This window comes from Rhipicephalus sanguineus, chromosome 11 (genome assembly GCF_013339695.2).
Source record: "Rhipicephalus sanguineus isolate Rsan-2018 chromosome 11, BIME_Rsan_1.4, whole genome shotgun sequence".
In the NCBI taxonomy this organism is placed as follows: Eukaryota; Metazoa; Arthropoda; class Arachnida; order Ixodida; family Ixodidae; genus Rhipicephalus; species Rhipicephalus sanguineus.
This window is the reverse complement of record NC_051186.1, coordinates 132,409,969-132,428,169: the sequence shown is the minus strand read 5'-3', so window position 1 is coordinate 132,428,169 and position 18,201 is coordinate 132,409,969. Positions and strand designations below refer to the sequence as shown.

Sequence of the window (18,201 nt, the reverse complement as noted above, 5' to 3'; positions counted from 1 at the left end):
CCAAGTCAAATGAGGCATTCTTCAGAAACTTAAATGCAAACATTTCACCAGAGGTCTGTTTGGCTGGATTAAAGGTATTTAGAGCCATTTAACCATTTCAGCTTCTCAGTTTCTTCAGGAAATCACATTTTGTAGTAATGAAACCACAGTAAGCTTACAAGGGACATCATTGTCGCAAGTAGCTGGAGAAATTCCAGAAAGCTTTTCATACCTTTAGTGAATGCTAGGGTATCCAAAAGAAAGCCGAGCTGCTATTTCTGCACAAAAAAGAAAGTAGGCATCCCGTGTGCCTACAGATGCTAATTTAAATGCTCTAGTACAGAGCACCATCTGACAGCACGCAATTAATGCATAGCACAATTGGGAAACTTTCTAGTTGTTTTCCCATATTTGATGCTCTGCTATCCATTACCAGTATTCTTCCATTGAGTGAAAAGGCCTATGAAGAGCATTAAGTTTGTCTACTGAGTGCATTGAATGCTGCAGTTAAACTATGCACAGGGTTCCATCAGTCTCATGGCCTCCTGAAATAAACTGTCGTCAATTAGCAAATTACATGCAGTGTCCAAGAACATTGTGGTGTAGCGCATTTCATGTCACTAATCTTGGAGTTTATGTTGACTCTCAACCATTTTCAGTTTCTCATGGTACGTCACAAATCACCACGCAATGGCCATTACCTGTACGCCCTTGCTACGTGTACTCTCCCTGAATAAACTCAGTCCCCTCCCCGTTTCCGGCCTGGCGTGACGTTTCTACTAGCGCTCACCGCGTGTCCAGCTGGCGATACAATTGTGTTTCGGGAATTCTATGGTAGTGCTTCTAGAGTCATTGAATGTCTAGTTAAAGGAGTAATGACATGATTTTGAGACATCGCAAAAGGGACATTTTATGTTTCCTTGGTGTAGTGTTAACGCTCTCCACACACTGGAGTCAGCAACATGTTTAAAATATTTTACTTTGATTTTAAAGTTTTCGTCGCTGAGCATATGCAAGCCAGCTCCACCGCAATGGACATTCTCGGGACCGACAAGTCAACACAGTTCCACTAATTTCGCGAATTCTGTGTCCTGCATGCAGCCAAAATTGCAGAAATCGCTGTCGGGGTCCCTGGACGACAATTCTCCCATTATTGTTTACGTGCATCACAGGAAGATGACAGATCAGCCGCTAGTATGTCGTGAGGAGCCAGTAATTAATTATCTCTCGCGAGCTGCAGCAAACGATGTGCCGTGTTATGACTAAAAGGCCCCCAACAACACATTGCAGCAAAAAAATACGAGGCCAAAATTTTTGTATCGGTACCCTTTTAAGACCTTGACACGAAGGATGCATGTTATTAAAACTGCTTTAGTGTGCATTATCAAGGTTATCACAAGTTTTATTTACAAAGGCATGAGCACTGTACTATTTGATAAGACTACTAAAAGCACCAGACTACGTGAACTCAGTTCCAATTTGTGTCAATAAATAAATCTGTGCCTTTATTTACACATGCACACTTTTTGCAATGTGCTGAACATACTGCACTGCACGCCACTTCACCGCTTCGCACAGCGATGCATCACCACATTCTTTTTCAAAGTCGAGCCATTTTTTGAACAAAGACTTTATCTTCTTGGGCTTCAAATTGAGCGACGTTGCTTTCTTGAATGTCTTTCTGCAGGGAAAAACAAGCAAAATTTTGGAACCGTTATTAAACAAAGAAAGCGCAGAGTATCGTGCTACAGCAATAGGACTCACCGTGCATTCTCCACGTCACCGAGCTTCACGAGAGCATCCACGTACACGAGCCACAAGTCAGTTCGCTTCGGGTACTTGTCCAAAATGCTGTCGAACATGCTTCATCCCCTTGCAGCATCGCCATACGTGAACTCAATTTGTGCAAACTTTGTCATTAGCACAATATCTGCAAATCAGTTTGAAAGAATGCATTTTACTGAAAATGTAGCATACTGCAGAGGGCATGATGACAGAATAAACCAAATAAACATGAAATGATCATTGTTCATATAGTAACGAATAAGGTATAATAATAATAACAATCGTTGGGGCTTAACGTCCCAAAACCACAATATGATTGTGAGGGACATTGTAGCAGAGGGCTCCGGAAATTTCAATACCCTGGTATTCTTTAACATGCACCTAAGTCTAGGAACGCGGGCCTCAAGCATTTTCACCTCCATCAAAAATGCGGCCACCGTGGCCAGGATTCGGTCCTGCGACCTTCCGGTCAGCAGTCGAGCTCCATAACCACTGTGGTGGGTAGCAGCAAATAAGAAATTTCATTCGCCGCACAGAATGTTACTTAACTCTGCTTATACTTTACGGATGGGAAAATCTTTTGTGGCAGGATATTTGTGAGGCAAACTAGACTGATAGTGAAATAATTGTACGAGAGCGCAGAATAGTCTTGCGTGACCCCTTCTTGTAGTGTGCTCAAGGAATAAAACATGTCAATTGAGGGCTGAGTGACGCAGGTACTTTCATTTCCACCGTCTTCACTTCATGTCCCATCTATGTAATACTGGCTCGTACACTTAGGTCAGAGTTAACATCACCTTTAGCGGCCACATTCGTAATGACATGACATCGTTACTTTAAGCAACTGTGCACACCAAATTGTTCAACCCGAAGTTTCAATGCGGTGTTTCAATCCACAAGCGCCATACGCACAAGGTCCAAATATCCCCTTCAGCGGCAGTGAGTACCATTGTACACATCAACTTCGGAGGTGCGTCATGCACCGCGTGTTTCTTGAAATGGCTTGAAACGCAATGTGCACATGCTTCCAGAGTGGACAACTACAGGTCATTTGTGCAGCACATGGCTGCAACGGATCACTTTGCTGGAGACACCGCCATGTTCAACGAATGTTCGGCGTGCCACGTTCCAGGACCAAAGTCAAGAGTATTATTTTGAGATGCAAAGCATCCTATGGCAGAGTTCAAACCGGTGGTGGTGTGCAGTGTGACCACCCTTACTGCGCATGCGCAAACCCTCTCCACACACCTCTTCTCCACTCCCACCCACCCCTCTACACTTCCCCTCTCGTGCGCCTCATTCTCTCCTGCGACAAGTAGGCAGCAGCGACGTCTCTGGCGTCTTGACGTGGCATGAGCGGCCGATGGCCGCCTCTGCTTCTGCTCTGCTAGACGTGGGGCGCTCGTGTTCTCCTTCCCTCACTGAAGAATCCCACGACGACACCAATGGCATGGACTGCAGAGAGGCAGACGCGCATGACCTTGCGAATTTGCGGGAGTCGAATACCTCGGACGCCAGCAGTTCCACGCAGCAGGAGCTGGACCGATACTGGAAGACAGTGCTGATTCTACGCCAGAGGAAGGCACAGGGTCGAGAACGCAACAAAAAAAAATTACGCCATCTCCCCCTCAAGCTAACCATCTCTTCGCTCAAAATGAATACAACCAAAAAACGAACTGGGCACGTATTTTGGGCCTAATATTTGATTCTTTTTATGCAAAAATTGAAGCTGACTGATTACAGAATAATTAGATATTTAATTACACGCTAATTAATGTTAATTACTGAAACTCACACACAACACATTCATTCATTTTCTTTCTTGGAATGTAATAGTGAGCGCCTTGGAATTATGCTATGTGAAGTTGACGCATTTTCAGACAGTGCATCATTATTCACGCCTGAAGGGGATATACTTGTGCGCGACTTTTGAAGTTGAGCAGTGAGGAACGCATACTTACGCTCCCAGCTTGGTAGGCTTTTGAGAGCTCGCCGAAGGAGGTCCCTGCAATCCTCGGTCTGTCCACATTTCATGTAGAACAAGCCAAAGCTAAGCCAGACATCCGCATGCTGCTTGAACTTGTTCAGCATCTGCTTGTACTGAAGACAAGAAAGCAACATGCAGAAAGCACCTGAAGGCCACTGAAGCATTGCGACAATAAACAAAAATTTGTGCACACGGTGCCATTAGACACATACTACACACCACTTTCTTTCACAGATAGCTGTGTCCAGTGCGTCAGGTAATTCTTACACAAAGCAGTAGAGAGATAAGTTCTTTCTAACCATGAAAAAATTATTCCTGACAAATCATCAGGAATAATTGTCATTGAGCTCTGAAGACCTGAAGTAGATTAATTTCAGTTCAAGTACGTAAATGTCGAAACAGTGGCAGCTGCTCAAAGCATGACTATTCAGTCATAACCCATAAAGACATGGGTTCCCGGGTTGTGGTGTTAACAGCATTGCTGTTGGAAGCTTTGCATACACAAGATGCTGCAGGTAAAAACTATGCGAAGCACCAGTATACCGCCAAAGCAGTCGGTACCGTGGTTTGGAAATTGAAATGCAACAGCTGAATCAACTTAAAATATAGAAATCAGTACCTATCCTGGATGCCTCTCTAAGAGGCCACTTCAGACATTTGGCAAATACGTCAACAAGCTTACTGGTTCTAGTAACATGACTTTGTCACCTGGCTTCAGTTAAATGTGCTTTGCAGCAATATTTCATTATTGAGACAGTTAGTGAACCTCAAAATTTTCGTGCATATGACATCCACCTGTTCCAGGTACAAATGAACCTTAATGTATGAAATTGTGCAATCTACAACAGGTACTTCTTGAAAATTGTGCTGAAGATAAATACCAACTAACAAACTTTCTAAACAACTTCAAGTGCACCGGTACGGGGCAAGAAAACTTTAAACTTCAGTACAGCCCTTCGGCGTACCATATGAAGCTAACAAGGTATGCAGCGTGGCAGAGAAAACTCAAGGAGGTTTAAAAAAGACTTCTGGAGTGGAGGTCCCCTATACGCAACCACGCGAGCGGATGAAGCCTGGGAAACCGGTTGGCAGCCATGTTGCTCCAGGCAAGTGGCAGCGCAGTTTGAGTGCGGGCAGCGTAACTGTGAGCTTCCATGGGGGCGTTTCAGCATGAGAACAGGACAGTTAGTGTCACTTATTTGACCGAATTTTTTTTTTGTCCTGCAAGATTGAAGAAGGCATTTTTTTATGCCATAATACATGGGCTGAAGCGTGCCTGATAACACGTAGAATTCGCTTCCAGCATTCCCAAAATAAAGCCACATAGAGCAGTTAATAAGTGGTACATAAAATTTTATTCAGCCCCGGCTTTTATACAATTTCAAAAGAAAAAAAAGAAACATGTACAATGTGGTTTATACGTGAATCGATAAAGCAACAAATTCCACAATAACTTCAAAATGCATCATAATGCAGACAGCCACGAAACTAACCGTACGAAACACGCGCCCTTATAAACTAAACACAGCAAAAGAAAAGACACAATAGCAGACTAGTTGACTAGTTTGCTGCAGCTCTTATTTACGTATAATGCAGACAATCACGAAACTAACCATATAAAACACGCGCCTTGAAAAGTAAACACAGCAAAAGAAGAGATACGAAAGCAGATTAATTGACTAGCTTGCTGCAGCTCTTGTTTACGCTCGTTTACAAATTTTTAAAAATAACAGTCCTTGTCAGCAGCGTTCTTACTCCGCTCTGGGAGTTTTAAATGCGAAGCATTTCTTAGCGAACCTTTGGCACATCCAGTGTTTCTATCTACGTATCTATCTATCTAGCCGCCTACGCCTGGGTGTTCTCGACCCCAGAGGAATATATTAACAAAAGTTACGATGATATTCACATGACTGCACCATAATTTAAAGTGCACTTAGTTTCGATAATACTGACGTATGTACTCTAACGTGAGGGCTGACGTTACGGTGCATCACAAAGTTACCCTTTAAACGCCAGTGTTGTCAACGTGTCTGGTAAGCCCACGATGTGCACACAGCTACTACACACTTACAAAAACACGTTGATCCACCTCGTAACGCTTGGCTCAAAGCCATAAAACACAGCATAGAAGTACTCGCTCACTGCTTCACATGAAACAGATTCCCACAACGCGTGGGGGATCTGCCAGATTTTTTCCGGTCAATTTCTTTTGAAATGTGGTGAAGCCTGATTTTACAGCGAAAGCTGTTATCAGATCACAACGGCAGTGGGGTAGTTGTCCGCCACAGCTGCCGGTGTCCGTAACCACTATCGCGCAAAATAAGAAAAAATGAAATAAATAAAAATAAACAGGCACAGATGGGATTTGAACCCGGGTTCTCAACGTGGCAGTCGAGTATTCTACCACAGAGCCACGCCATTGATTGGAACTCCTTTTCAAAAACATCCTTACAAGCATCATGCCAGGAAAGGAAACACGTTAAATGTGTAATATAGCGTGTCAGAAGAGCAAAATAACGACCAGGCGTCATACAATGCGAATTTCACAACAAGTGACTCGGTCGTTAATTGCTGCAAATCCATTACAAAAGGCTCAGGCATAATTCTTCATCGTCGTCAGCCACAGGCAGCACCAACAAAGCTCACATAATGCCTTGCAGATGTGTAGCGGGTACCTCGCTATCCGCAGAGAGACAAATAATGGCATAGTGAATGCTTCCCTACTTCACAAAAATTATGATTTGCTGCGTAGTGGGTACATTGCAAGTGTACTTGTATATTAGTTTCCCAAAGAGTTTAGAACGGGCTCTAGAAAGGCCGGTCTTCCAGCTTTCGCTGTGACCGTGCTGCGCGCAGGCCTGGCATTTTTTATGTACAGCTTGGCAATCTTCGACAAATTGTAAATGTGGTTATCGAGTGGATCCCAGTCCAACAAATGAGACAACCACAACACTCGCTTGTCACCAAAAGAGCGGAGAAATTCGCCATCTGTGGGACTTCCGCGCGAGCTCAAGCTACGACCCACACGTTTTCTGCCTGGAGCAATATGGCGGTCGTCGGCTTCAGCGGCAGCGCGCTGCCTCCACTCCAGATGTTTTTTTTTTAACCTCCTTGAGAAAACTGTTGTGCAAGAACACAATAACTGAGCAAATAAAAATGTTACTTGGAGGTCAGTGCTGCCAATTACTTTGAAACTGATAAAATACAACAACAGAAGAGTGGACACATTTCTCAGAAGAAGGACCAGACTGCCCCTCCCACTCCAAGTTCAAAACACAAAAATGACGCTAGACGCCGCCAGTTTTGGAGAGCCGCATCCCTCTCTCGGCTCTAGTGTACGGACCTCCCTCTCGCTGCCCGCTGCATAGATCTGCGCCAAGTGCTCGTAGACTTTCAGCGGCTCATTGAACTGCACTGCCTCCTTGAAGACACTGTTGAGTGAGTCTCGTGTTCCGTACATGTGCTCTAGGTTGAGTAGTGCCGTCCACACATTCAGCTTCTCTTGCTCCTCCCTGCATTACACATAAAATGCAGACACGAAGAATGAGAGGACCGACTTCTTTCTAACCACGGTGAGTCAGCACTTTGACTATGAAGGCATGCCGATGTGACCAAGCCACCCATCAATTTCCGTTGTGTTCCACAGGCGTCTTTTGAAGCAAATTCTGCTCTGATCCTCGCACACTTCGGAGGACACTCAGCTTACGTCTCCATGTACTGTTTCATTTGACAGTTTTCCAGGAGCCCCAAGAGTTGGCTTTCCTACAATGACCCAGTTACCCTCCAGTCCCACCTGCAGTTCTGGATCCAGTCAGAGCATTGGCTAGTGAAATGTAAATGACAACATGTGAACTGTTATTTAACATTTGTTTACTGACAGACTATGACACAGCTGTCTGCACTGTGACAATGCCTTGGTAAATCTCTCCAGTCAATCAAACTTTTTAGATGCCACTCCTCACTCCCGCAACTATACACAACGACATGGGAGTGTTGAAGTGCCCACTCAATATGCTGCCTTCAAATTTGTGACCGAGAGAATGCTGGTTCACATCCACATCAAAACTCAACATTCATTTTTCCTTATTTCCTGCTCTTTTTTTTTAATAGAGTTTGTGCTCACAAACTCTTGTTTTCACACTTACTAAGTTGTACTCCTACCTTCCAGCCCTCTAATGCGACAATATTATTTAGAATAGAAAATTGAGCGAGTTGGTATTGATTCATACTTAGGACTGTGCAGCGCTCACAAAAAGAGACAAGGAACAGAAGTACACAGGACAAGCGCTGACTCTCAACTGAATTTTTATTCCGGAAAACACAAAAAAGTAAACATGAAGAAAAAATGGAGTCACGTGACTTGTACTCCAGACGAAAAACGAAGCGAACATTCATGGCTGTCGCCCCGTAACATAGCCTGCGCACAACCACTTTTAAGTCACATTTCCGCACGTGCTGACCAAGAACTCGTATTCCCTATCCCAAAGCTTTATCGATGGCTGGCTAACGCATCTTTCGTAGCTTCTTCTAATGTGGAAGGCCTCAATAATTTCTCGGGCAAGCTGCCTTTTGTGCCTGGAAAGAACCATGGTATCAGTAAAGTGCGGGGTACACCCGCACTCCCGACAATGATCTACTAAATGAGAATGCGTGTCTTGTGTTAACGAACGCTTGTGTTCTCCCAAACAAACATTCAGACACCTTCCACTCTGCTCTATGTAAGATCTACCGCACGACAATGGGATCTGATACACAATTCCCACCTCGCAGTCAACAAACTTGGACGTGTGTTTAGTGCCACATTCGCTGTTGGTTTCTTTCGACCCACTCGGCTGTGCGCACTTGTTCACGTGGGCGCACATGCCGGACAACTTGTTTGGGGAGGAAAAGACGACGTCCACACCGTAGCGCTTAGCGACGTTTTTTAGGCCATGTGACAGCTTGTGTGCGTAGGGTAAAACAGCACACCTTTTTCGCTTGCGGCTGCTTTCAGTTTGTGCAGTCTCTTGCTGCACTGACTTTTTGGCCCTCATCAATTTTTCGCACGCCTTTGCGACTACGACGTCCGGGAATCCTGCTGTCCTCAATCTAGCCACTTGTTCGTCGAAACTATGGCGGAGACCGTGTGCGCATGTTCTTTCTAGGGCAGAGCGGATACACGAAAGCGCTATCCCCTGTTTGATAAGCTTGGAATGGCTAGAGCTGAAATCAAGCAATGGTTTCATGGTTCTTGGGAAGTATCGCCAACAAACATGAGTAGGTAAAAATTTCATTTTCAAGTCTAGAAACTGAATTGACTCTTCTTTCATCAATTCAACCGTAAATTTAAGCCCGAGCCCACATTCCTTAAAAACTTTGAGAATGTCTATGCTGCTTCTCGTGTAATCTGGGCTATTGAAGAAGACCAAGAAATCACCAACGTACCGGACACATGACCTACCATGCCATCTAAGCGCTCAGCCAACGATCTATCTACCCTGCTCAAAAACATTTCACTGAGTACTGGGGCCACCCTAGACCCTATACAGACGCCACTTTTCTGTATGTACAGGTTGCCTTCATGTTGTACAAAGGTAGACCGAAGGTAAACGGACAGGAGTTCAAGAAAGGCCTCTACTGAAACTTTACATCTTTCATAAAATGCATACTCATCATTGAAGTCACAAATGCACATTTTGACACTCTTCATAAGTTCATCATGTGGGAGCGAGTAGAAGAGGTCTTCAACATCAACGCTGATGGCCTGGCAATTCCCTGGGTTGTTTTCTCTCAAGAAGTTTGTCAATTCTAAAGAATTGGCTACGCGAAAGGGGTCTTCGATGTGCAAGGAGGCTAGCTGCGCCTGCAGGTAGCCTGACACTACATGTTGCCACGTAGCCTTTTCAGTGACGATTGCCCTGAAAGGAATGTCTGGCTTGTGGGTTTTCGCTGAAAAGAAAACTTCCAGGAAACCTTTGCCTGCCTTCTTTACTCCCGCTGCCAACTTTTCTAACTTTAAGCCGGTTAACAGCGCCAAAGCCCTTTTCTTCACTTTTGACAGTTTTTCAGTAGACTGCACAAAATTCTTTTCAATGGCTTGTTCCGCTTTGCGCTTGTACAGAGCCTCTGGTAGAATCACGAAGAAACCTTCTTTATCTGCCGTTGTTAGTCATTGATTCACAAGAAATTTGACTACCGAAGACAGATTCACTGACTTACGTTCCTTGCCATGAGTTCGCTTTACGACTTCCACACACTTGATCACGCAGAGAGGTCGCAGGTCCTCTGGCACTCCTGCTGAAACGTCTTGCGAGTGCAGCACTTTGTCCACCGGAGAAAGTCGCGGCTCCGTAGCGAACTTGGGGCCTTTTTGCAGAATGCTGGTGCAGGTTTTCGGTACCGTGATATCGCCCAGTGCCAGTACCTTTCCCTTCTCAGTCATGCTGGTATTCTTGGGTGGTGGGCGAGGTCTCGCTGATCTCGCATTCATTAACACAAGACACGCATTCTCATTTAGCAGATCATTGTCGGGAGTGCGGGTGTACCCTGCACTTTGCTGATACCATGGTTCTTTCCAGGCACAAAAAGCAGCTTGCCCGAGAAATTATTGAGGCCTTCCACATTACAAGAAGCTACGAAAGATGCGTTAGCCAGCCATCGATAAAGCTTTGGGATAGGGAATACAAGTTCTTGGTCAGCACGTGCGGAAATGTGACTTAAAAGTGGTTGTGCGCAGGCTATGTTACGGGGCGACAGCCATGAATGTTCGCTTCGTTTTTCGTCTGGAGTACAAGTCACGTGACTCCATTTTTTCTTCATGTTTACTTTTTTGTGTTTTCCGGAATAAAAATTCAGTTGAGAGTCAGCGCTTGTCCTGTGTACTTCTTCTGTTCCTTGCATAGAGTTTCGTACAATAAACTAGAGAGGAAACTGGCGCTGCGATCGTTCCACCACCATGGGAATGATGGGAAGCACAGGCTTCGGATTGGATAGCGTTAGCTAGTGAACTGTCTACGAATCTTTCTCTACAGTTTCAGTTTCGTTCTTCGCGAGTCATGGGTAGTGGGGTGCGTTTCCAAGCACTCAAGCAGCGCCTTTGTTGTTCAAAGAGGCTGAAGACCGCTAGATCTCTTGTGCTGTTTCGTTGCTTTACAGGTCGTATATGACAGTTTTGGTGAAGCGTTGTGTACTCACCGCTGCGCGTAGATGTAGCGTCCCATGCCAGTGCAAGAAATTGCATAGAGTTCACGTTTTTTTATAAGCGCGTCTTGCCAAAACTCGTTCAAATCGGCTGCAAAAGGACGGCGAAGCTAAGTAGACGCACCGTCACGATCCTCTGACTCGACTTCACAACAAAACGAGAGATGCGTTGGAGGCAGACCACTTCGACAGACGCACCTGGCATCGCAGCAGACGATACGTTAAGTGTTTCTCACTCAATACAGTACTGTTATTTCCATAAATAGATAATGCGTACTCTCGAGGGAAAAACAAGCGCGTTTGTTTTAAGTGTTGTAAAGAAAATAATTCATTATATTGTGATGCCAAATCTGGAACACAATTGCAGAGCAATGCATACCCTGGTGGTCAAATTTGTCCACGTTTCAGTTCTATCTCACGGTCGCGCAAACTTTTTGCAGTAAGTTTTACGTGCAAAAGAATGAAGCAAGTTTTAATTGGAAATAACTTCATATTGCTTTGTTTTACATTCGGCAAACAAGCGTCGCGAATCTCAAGAACCTAATCCATCCGAAGCAAATCCGAAGCCTGTACTTCCCATCATTCCCATGGTGGTTGAAGCGCCGCTCAAGGAGTCCGCGTAGTCACTAGCGCCAGATTCCACTCTAGGTATTATTGTAAGAAACTCTATGGTTCCTTGTCTCTTTTTGTGAGCGCTGCACAGTCCTAAGTATGCGACAATATTATCATTATCACTTTACCACAAAAATGCCAGCTCTATGTATCAACCAGTAGTTCCAGCTGGAGAGGAATGCTTTTCTCAAAATTTTGCACCCCATTTCAGCTGTTGGGAATGGTTCTCTAAGTCTATAGAGAGCACACAGCATTACACTCAAACCTCGATATAATGAACACAGATACAATGAATTATTGGTTATAACAAGGGTATTGAAGAATGGTCTTGTCATACGTACAGTGTTAGAGTATACGTTTATAAAGAATATTTTAATATAACGAAGTTATTGTCATGTCAGATGCACCTTCGTTATAATCAGGTTTAAGTGTAGATTTCAAGAGCAGAGATTCCAGATAATATTGAAAATATAAGCTGCATCACAAGGACAGCATTCCTTTGTGGATTGGGTCTAAAAACTTGGTAACACAACTGAACTGACGTTAATGACAAACATGAGAAATATATTACCTGAAATTGATGCACGAGAGCGCCCGCCTTGCTACAGCACGTGCCTTCTCTATCTCCGCTTGCCGCAGATGAAAAGCCATGTACTGGAGCCACACTATGGAATTGTTCAATGACACCAGGACCAAACGATCAAAATCGTCGACTGTCTTGGGCTCACGGCTTGGGTCAACCAATGTCCGCCCCTTCTGCAATAAAATTTATCGGTGAAACACACATAAGTGCTTGTGATGTTGAAGTAGACAAGTTGAGAAATATTTCTCAACTTTGGACTGTGCTATTACGCAAAGGGCACAGCTCAGACTAAAAAGTTATTAAGCTACACAAATCAAAGAAGAATACGCAACACAGGAGCACTAAAGAAACGGAGACACAAACGAGAGACGCACAGGACAGGCACTCAAAAGCCTATCCTGTGTGTGTCTTGTTTGCATCCCTGTTTCTTTAGCGCCCTTTTGTTCCGCATCAAGCATGAACAAACTTGACCTTACAAAGAAGGATGTTTACCAAACAACCTAAATGTGAGAAAGGAAAGCAGATTGCGCACCACACTTCCAAAACATGCAATCAATATTATACAACAGGACACCATAGCATGTGCTCAAATGAAGCTTAAGGCTACCTTGCGTAATTGGTCTTCGGCCTGCTCCCTCTCTTTACAGACGTCTTTGCGACTTCTGTTGGCGCAGCCTTTGTCGCAGTCTTCGTCGTCACTGCTACCGACAGCTGGCCACTCTTCCAGTAGCTTCCCCAAGTCGGCGTTGCTTCGACATCCCAAATAAAGCCCTCATCCAGATCTAGTCGAGGCAGCAGGTCCCTACGCTTTAATCTCTTTTCGCCGCTGTCGATGGTTGGCTCATCCGTGGAAGAGTTGGACAATTTTCTCTTGCACGGCAATGTGGTGTTTTCTTGCTCGCAACCGACTAGATACAGGAGTAGTCGTCTCTCCGAGGCCTGGATTCTTTTCACGACGACAGTGACCAGCTCGGCGGTCTTCACAGCCTTGTGGCTCCGTCGCAGACGAGGAGGCAGCTTCGATGCGAGTATCAGACCCACCACTCCGCACCCCACGGTGACAAAACAGCCGTGTACAAAACCTCGAACGGTAGTGCCTACAGAGAGGCTGCTGAGCCAGTGGCGTACCAACTCGTTCACGAGTGGGGGGGCTGGCATCGCTCACTCTGTCCGCTGTACAAGCACACACACATATATATGATTTGAGGCGATTTTTTATATTCATAGAGCTGATCAGATGACTTCCTTTTCAAAACTGTTTGTTTTAAATCAAGAAAGAATCTACACAAACAGATTGTGCAGGCTGGGCCGCCCTATACCGCGACAACACAGCAGTGTTTAATAACATTTTGGAAAAATTACCATAACTTTTAAATAGTACACCCAAACTTAACCTGATCATCTGAGCATTCCATCAGCAAACTTTCTAGTCTTAGTTTGGAGTTGTAGATACGATAAGTATGAAGAATCTGCTATGACTCTAGTACCTTAATTTCTCACTTATTAAACAAAACATGTGGCTGACAAAGCAAGGTACTTCGCAGAACTCTTCAGGATAAGCCGAGTGCCAATTTCTTTACTGTTAGAGCCCCCTAATATAAAGCATTTCTTAAGAAGAAGACCAAGTTCAGTCGATTATTACTTAAGCAAACCACATTGAGCTGGTTGTGTATAGTTATAAGACTATAAGTGACTACGAATTTATATACTAGGTGTCGTTCCTTGCCCTCCTACTTTTTCCTGCTTGGGTGGGGGGTGGATGGAAAGGCGGTAAAGTGGCCCTTTACTCCTCCCCTCCGGTTCCACCCAAGTAAATAGCCTACATAAACTGTGTAAGCTTAAATTTTCCTTGAAAAAATGTGGGTCATTATAGTGGTAAAGTACCCCACATTGTTTCCTTCCGTAGAGGTCGTTAGCTGTTAATGATTGGTCGAAATTTTCTGGGTCATGCTCATAGCCCCTGCTCGTAAAACGATGCACCAAATGACGCGTAAGTGATCCACCACGTTATTACCACGTACGCATGACTGCGTAAAAAATAGTAATAGTGAACTATTTTCAATACGCCGTATTGTTTGTCATTGGTTCTTCGCTATTCATCAAAAATTTTTATTGTGCCATAAAATCGCCTCCAATTGCTTCGCGACGTCACAAGTCTGCAAAAACTCGCGGCGTTAAAATGAAGTGTGCACAATAAGCAGCACATTACTGTGCTGAACAATAATTCATTTTTTCGGAATAGCCAGACAGTGTATCTTTCTGAACATAATTTAAGAAGGCTACCCGCCAATCACATTGGCAGCGGCTGCTTATAGCAGCGGGCGAGATGGATTGATATGTGTATGATGGATATTTCAGTTGTAGTATAATGATGCTGAGCTGTTTTTGCGCGTGTACAACTCTCTGTGAACTCATCGTTGCTGACAGAGAGGTAGAGAGAAAAATAAACATTATTAGGAACAGACACAATCCTTTGCAGGTAGGCAGCCTTCTTAGTCCAGAAAACCGTGGATGCTGATCATCTCCCTGGTGAGGTAGATCAAATAATGGGACAAGCTTGAACTGGTTTCCGCCCATATTTGCGTTGCGGATTACTTAAGTTTTAGGCCAGGCAGGACAAAATAAAATCATGACATATTGATGTAATGTTATAGAGTCCCTGCTGAGCGATAGCCGCCTCTGCAATGCTCGAGCGCAAGACGCACAAGTGTGGAATATGCAGCCTGCACCGCAGGTAGCCTACAGTGCGTGGTCACGACACGCGAAAGACTGTCGTCAAACCAGAATCGTAGGACAAATTTTATTAAAAATTAAGTTATTGCTGCGTTCAAGTAAACCCTTGCCTGACTTGTTAGTTTCCCAGTCTGCAGCCGACAATAACCACTGTCGCAAGTGGGGGGGCTCTGCCCCCCCAACGTTTCTCAGTGGGGGGGCTAGTGCCCCCCTCGCCCCCCGGCAGATACGCCTATGTGCCGAGCGCTACGATTTCCTTGTCTCGAACCTCCTCGCAACTCTCGGGATGCAGCCTGTAAAAGAATGAAGGTAAAGGGAAGCAGCACATGAAGAAGAAGAAACACAGAATCATTCGAGAAGCTGCGTTCATGCTGTGCATTACTTTCTTATTGTGCTGCAGTTCTGCCTAAGCTCAGCCTTGATTCCACCGAGCTCAAATGTCTTGCTCCTTGTTCAACTTTATGCACTATTCTGAATAATCTCTACACTCACCATAGTGGCTTAGTGGCTAATGTGTAGTGCTGCTAATCATGAAGGCTCGTGCGCATTTCCCAGACATGGTGATCACATTTTGATGGGAGAGAAATACAAGAAATGCCTGCATACTGACTTCAAGGTTCTGTTATTAAAGGGACTGTCTACCGCTCTGAAAAATTTTTCTGATTGTGGTGAAAGTGAGAAGAACGTTTGTCACATCGGCGGCAACGAGCATGCCTTTGCCCCATAAAAAAAGAGTTATATTTTTAATTTGATGTTGAAAATCGTGAAATAATGACCGCTAGCGTCACCCAACGGCGATGTAGTTCATCTACTGGTATGACAAGAAATCCTCGCAGCTAGACTCATTTTGCTTAAAAACAAACATGTATATTTTGAGGAAAAACTGTAATGACGCAAAGAAGACGGGGACGAAGCGAAGACACGAACAGACAGACACGGGCGCCAACTTCCAACTGTTTATTCTCAGAAACCGCGCCGATTTATATACGCTGCCGAACAAGGTAATCCCATAACAGAAATTGAGTCATCGCAGAACTAACAATTCATCATGAGCCATAAATACAGATACAAGGCATGCGCCGGAACTGCACTAACGCGATCGAACTATGAAAACATGCCAGCACCTATGAACACGTGCCAACCCTAGTGAGAGGCAAAATGAATAGCGCACAATCTAAACTCTACATGTCTAAATGCTATCTTTCAAAAAGATAGCTTCTTTCTCGCTTAGATCGAGTGAAGGGGCACTAACACACTGGCTACCTGCCCTCTTTATTAGAAACGCTTCAATTGTCTCCCTTTCAGTGCGGCTGTTTGCTCTCCTAAGAAACGTGGTTTGGCTGAAGTGTGGCGCACAACCACAGCGCTTGCAGTGGTCAGCCAAGTGCCCGCCCATGTTGCTGCTAACCGCCAAGCGGTGCTCCCTTGCACGATCGTTGAAACACCGGCCTGTTTGGCCGATGTACACCCTACCGCAGCTTAGGGGAATATTATAAACCACATTGCTGACACACTCGGTGTATCGCGTGGCGTGCTTCTTGGAGCAAGCAGCCGGCTGCTTATCCGCCATCAAAGGGCAAATCCTGGCCAGTTTGCATGGAGCGGAAAATACAATGCGCACACTATATCTGGCTGCGATCTTCTTTATATTGTGCGAGAGCCGGTGAACGTAGGGAATTACGTGCGTACTCATCTTTTCTTTTGGCTCCTGCACTTTTCTTCCACGTTTCAACTTCTGCAAGAGGCTTTCCCTAGTCCGCCAGATTCTTTTAAAAAAATGTTAGTTAATTCTGCAACAGCTACGTCAAGCCTACTGTCGGGTAAACTTAAAAACACAAGATAGTCGTCAACATATCTGTAAATCTTAACAACACTGCTGTTGTCGGTTTTGGCATGAATGCGTTTGTCAATGGATGAAAGAAAGATGTCGCACAAAACCGGGGCCACAGATTAGCCGATGCAGATGCCGTTTTTCTGAACATAATATGAACCGTTAAAACACACGATGGTGGAATGCAAATAAAATCGTAAAAACTCTAAAAATTGATCCGTACTCATCCCAGCATAGTTCTGGAAGTCTACTTCACCCGACGCCTCGATGGACTCGCGAACTGCATCAAACAGACCACTCTGCGGTACGGAATAAAATAAGTCCTGCACATCAAAAGAAAAAGCCGTCCTGGCGGTTGCCAACTTGCCTTGCGCTAGATCTTGTACTAGGTCTGTCGAACTGCGCACCAAGAACAGGTCCTGTACGTCCAGGACCCGTTCTTGGTGCGCAGTTGGAAGTTGGCGCCCGTGTCTGTCTGTTCGTGTCTTCGCTTCGTCCCCGTCTTCTTTGCGTCATTACAGTTTTTCCTCAAGTTATGAGCCAACTAGCTCAGCAACAAGCCCTGTTGACTTACATTTCTTCTACAGTGAGCTCTTTTTTGTGTCGTCAAACCGCGCAGCATTAGATTTACTCCTGCGTTAACCTCATCGCTATTTCATTATGCCGGTCAAGGCTACTCTCGTATTGCATCAAGCGGAGGGTGGTGCCGTTGAAAGTGCAGCTCCTCTTTGGCATTTTAGAACCGTCATGGGGACACACCCGAAGAACTTGCAAAGTACTCAAGTCGGAACTGTGGCGTCAAGTTCGCTTATACCAGCACTGGCTGAAGATACTTGTTGAGCGCTACGGTAACGGAGGAAGCCTCACGGATTTCCAAAAGTTGGCGGCGCAAAGCACAGAATTCCTTTGGCAGCGAACCCGACTCGGACTTCCACGGCGAGAGCGGGCAGTTGCAGGCACGTCTTCTGTAACAGTTCTTGGAGGTGCTTCAGTTCCTCGCGGCGTTCAACATGTGTTAGAAAATGGACCGAAATACAGCTACCAGCCTTCGGCGACGCGGTCGCAACTTGTGGCCATGGTACGGGATGTTGCGAGTCGCGCGTCCGAGCCAGATCGGGAACGGGCCATTGCTGACGGAGTCGACTGCCTACTGCGCACGGTGAGTGACAAGCCAGGAAAGAAACCCCCGATTAAGAAAATTGTGAAGTGTTTAAAAGAGGAAGGTCTTGCAGTTGTCGAAGCTGATAAGGAGGGTGGGTTTGTCTTGATGCCAAAGGGACTGTTCGATGCGAAAGCCCAAGAGGCGATTCAGAAGAATTTCAAACCGTCAACCGTCTTGCCTAAAAAGCAAAAATCTTTGGCTCTACGCTTGCTAAAGGAAAGAAATTTGAAGCACCTTCAAAAAGAAGTAAGCAAGTCTGTAAAAGATAGCCTTGATGTCTTTTTCACCGGCAAGACTCACAAGACAGAGTGTCCGGCACGTGGCAAGACGAGGTCAGCAGCTATCTGCAA

The 18,201-nt window shown here is 45.1% G+C and overlaps 1 protein-coding gene across 1 annotated transcript; it reads right to left on the bottom strand.

The window, feature by feature from the left end:
• Positions 1–1,844: 1,844 nt before the first annotated feature.
• Positions 1,845–17,766, bottom strand: LOC119375424 (protein RRP5 homolog). Its single transcript, XM_037645602.1, has 7 exons — positions 17,736–17,766; positions 16,913–16,969; positions 12,733–12,896; positions 12,114–12,298; positions 7,095–7,263; positions 3,726–3,864; positions 1,845–1,909 (listed from the first exon to the last, which is right to left on the bottom strand). The coding sequence occupies exons 1-7, from the start codon at positions 17,764–17,766 to the stop codon at positions 1,845–1,847; spliced, it is 810 nt and encodes a 269-aa protein (XP_037501530.1).
• Between the last annotated feature and the right edge of the window lie 435 nt (positions 17,767–18,201).

Coding starts and splice junctions, on each gene's coding strand:
- LOC119375424 (XM_037645602.1), bottom strand. CDS start 17,766: ATGGCCACAAGTTGCGACCGCGTCGCCGAAG. Junction 12,299..12,732: donor CCGAAGACCAATTACGCAAG/GTAGCCTTAAGC, acceptor ATTTTATTGCAG/AAGGGGCGGACATTGGTTGA. Junction 3,865..7,094: donor CAGCGGGCAGCGAGAGGGAG/GTCCGTACACTA, acceptor TCTTGTCTTCAG/TACAAGCAGATGCTGAACAA.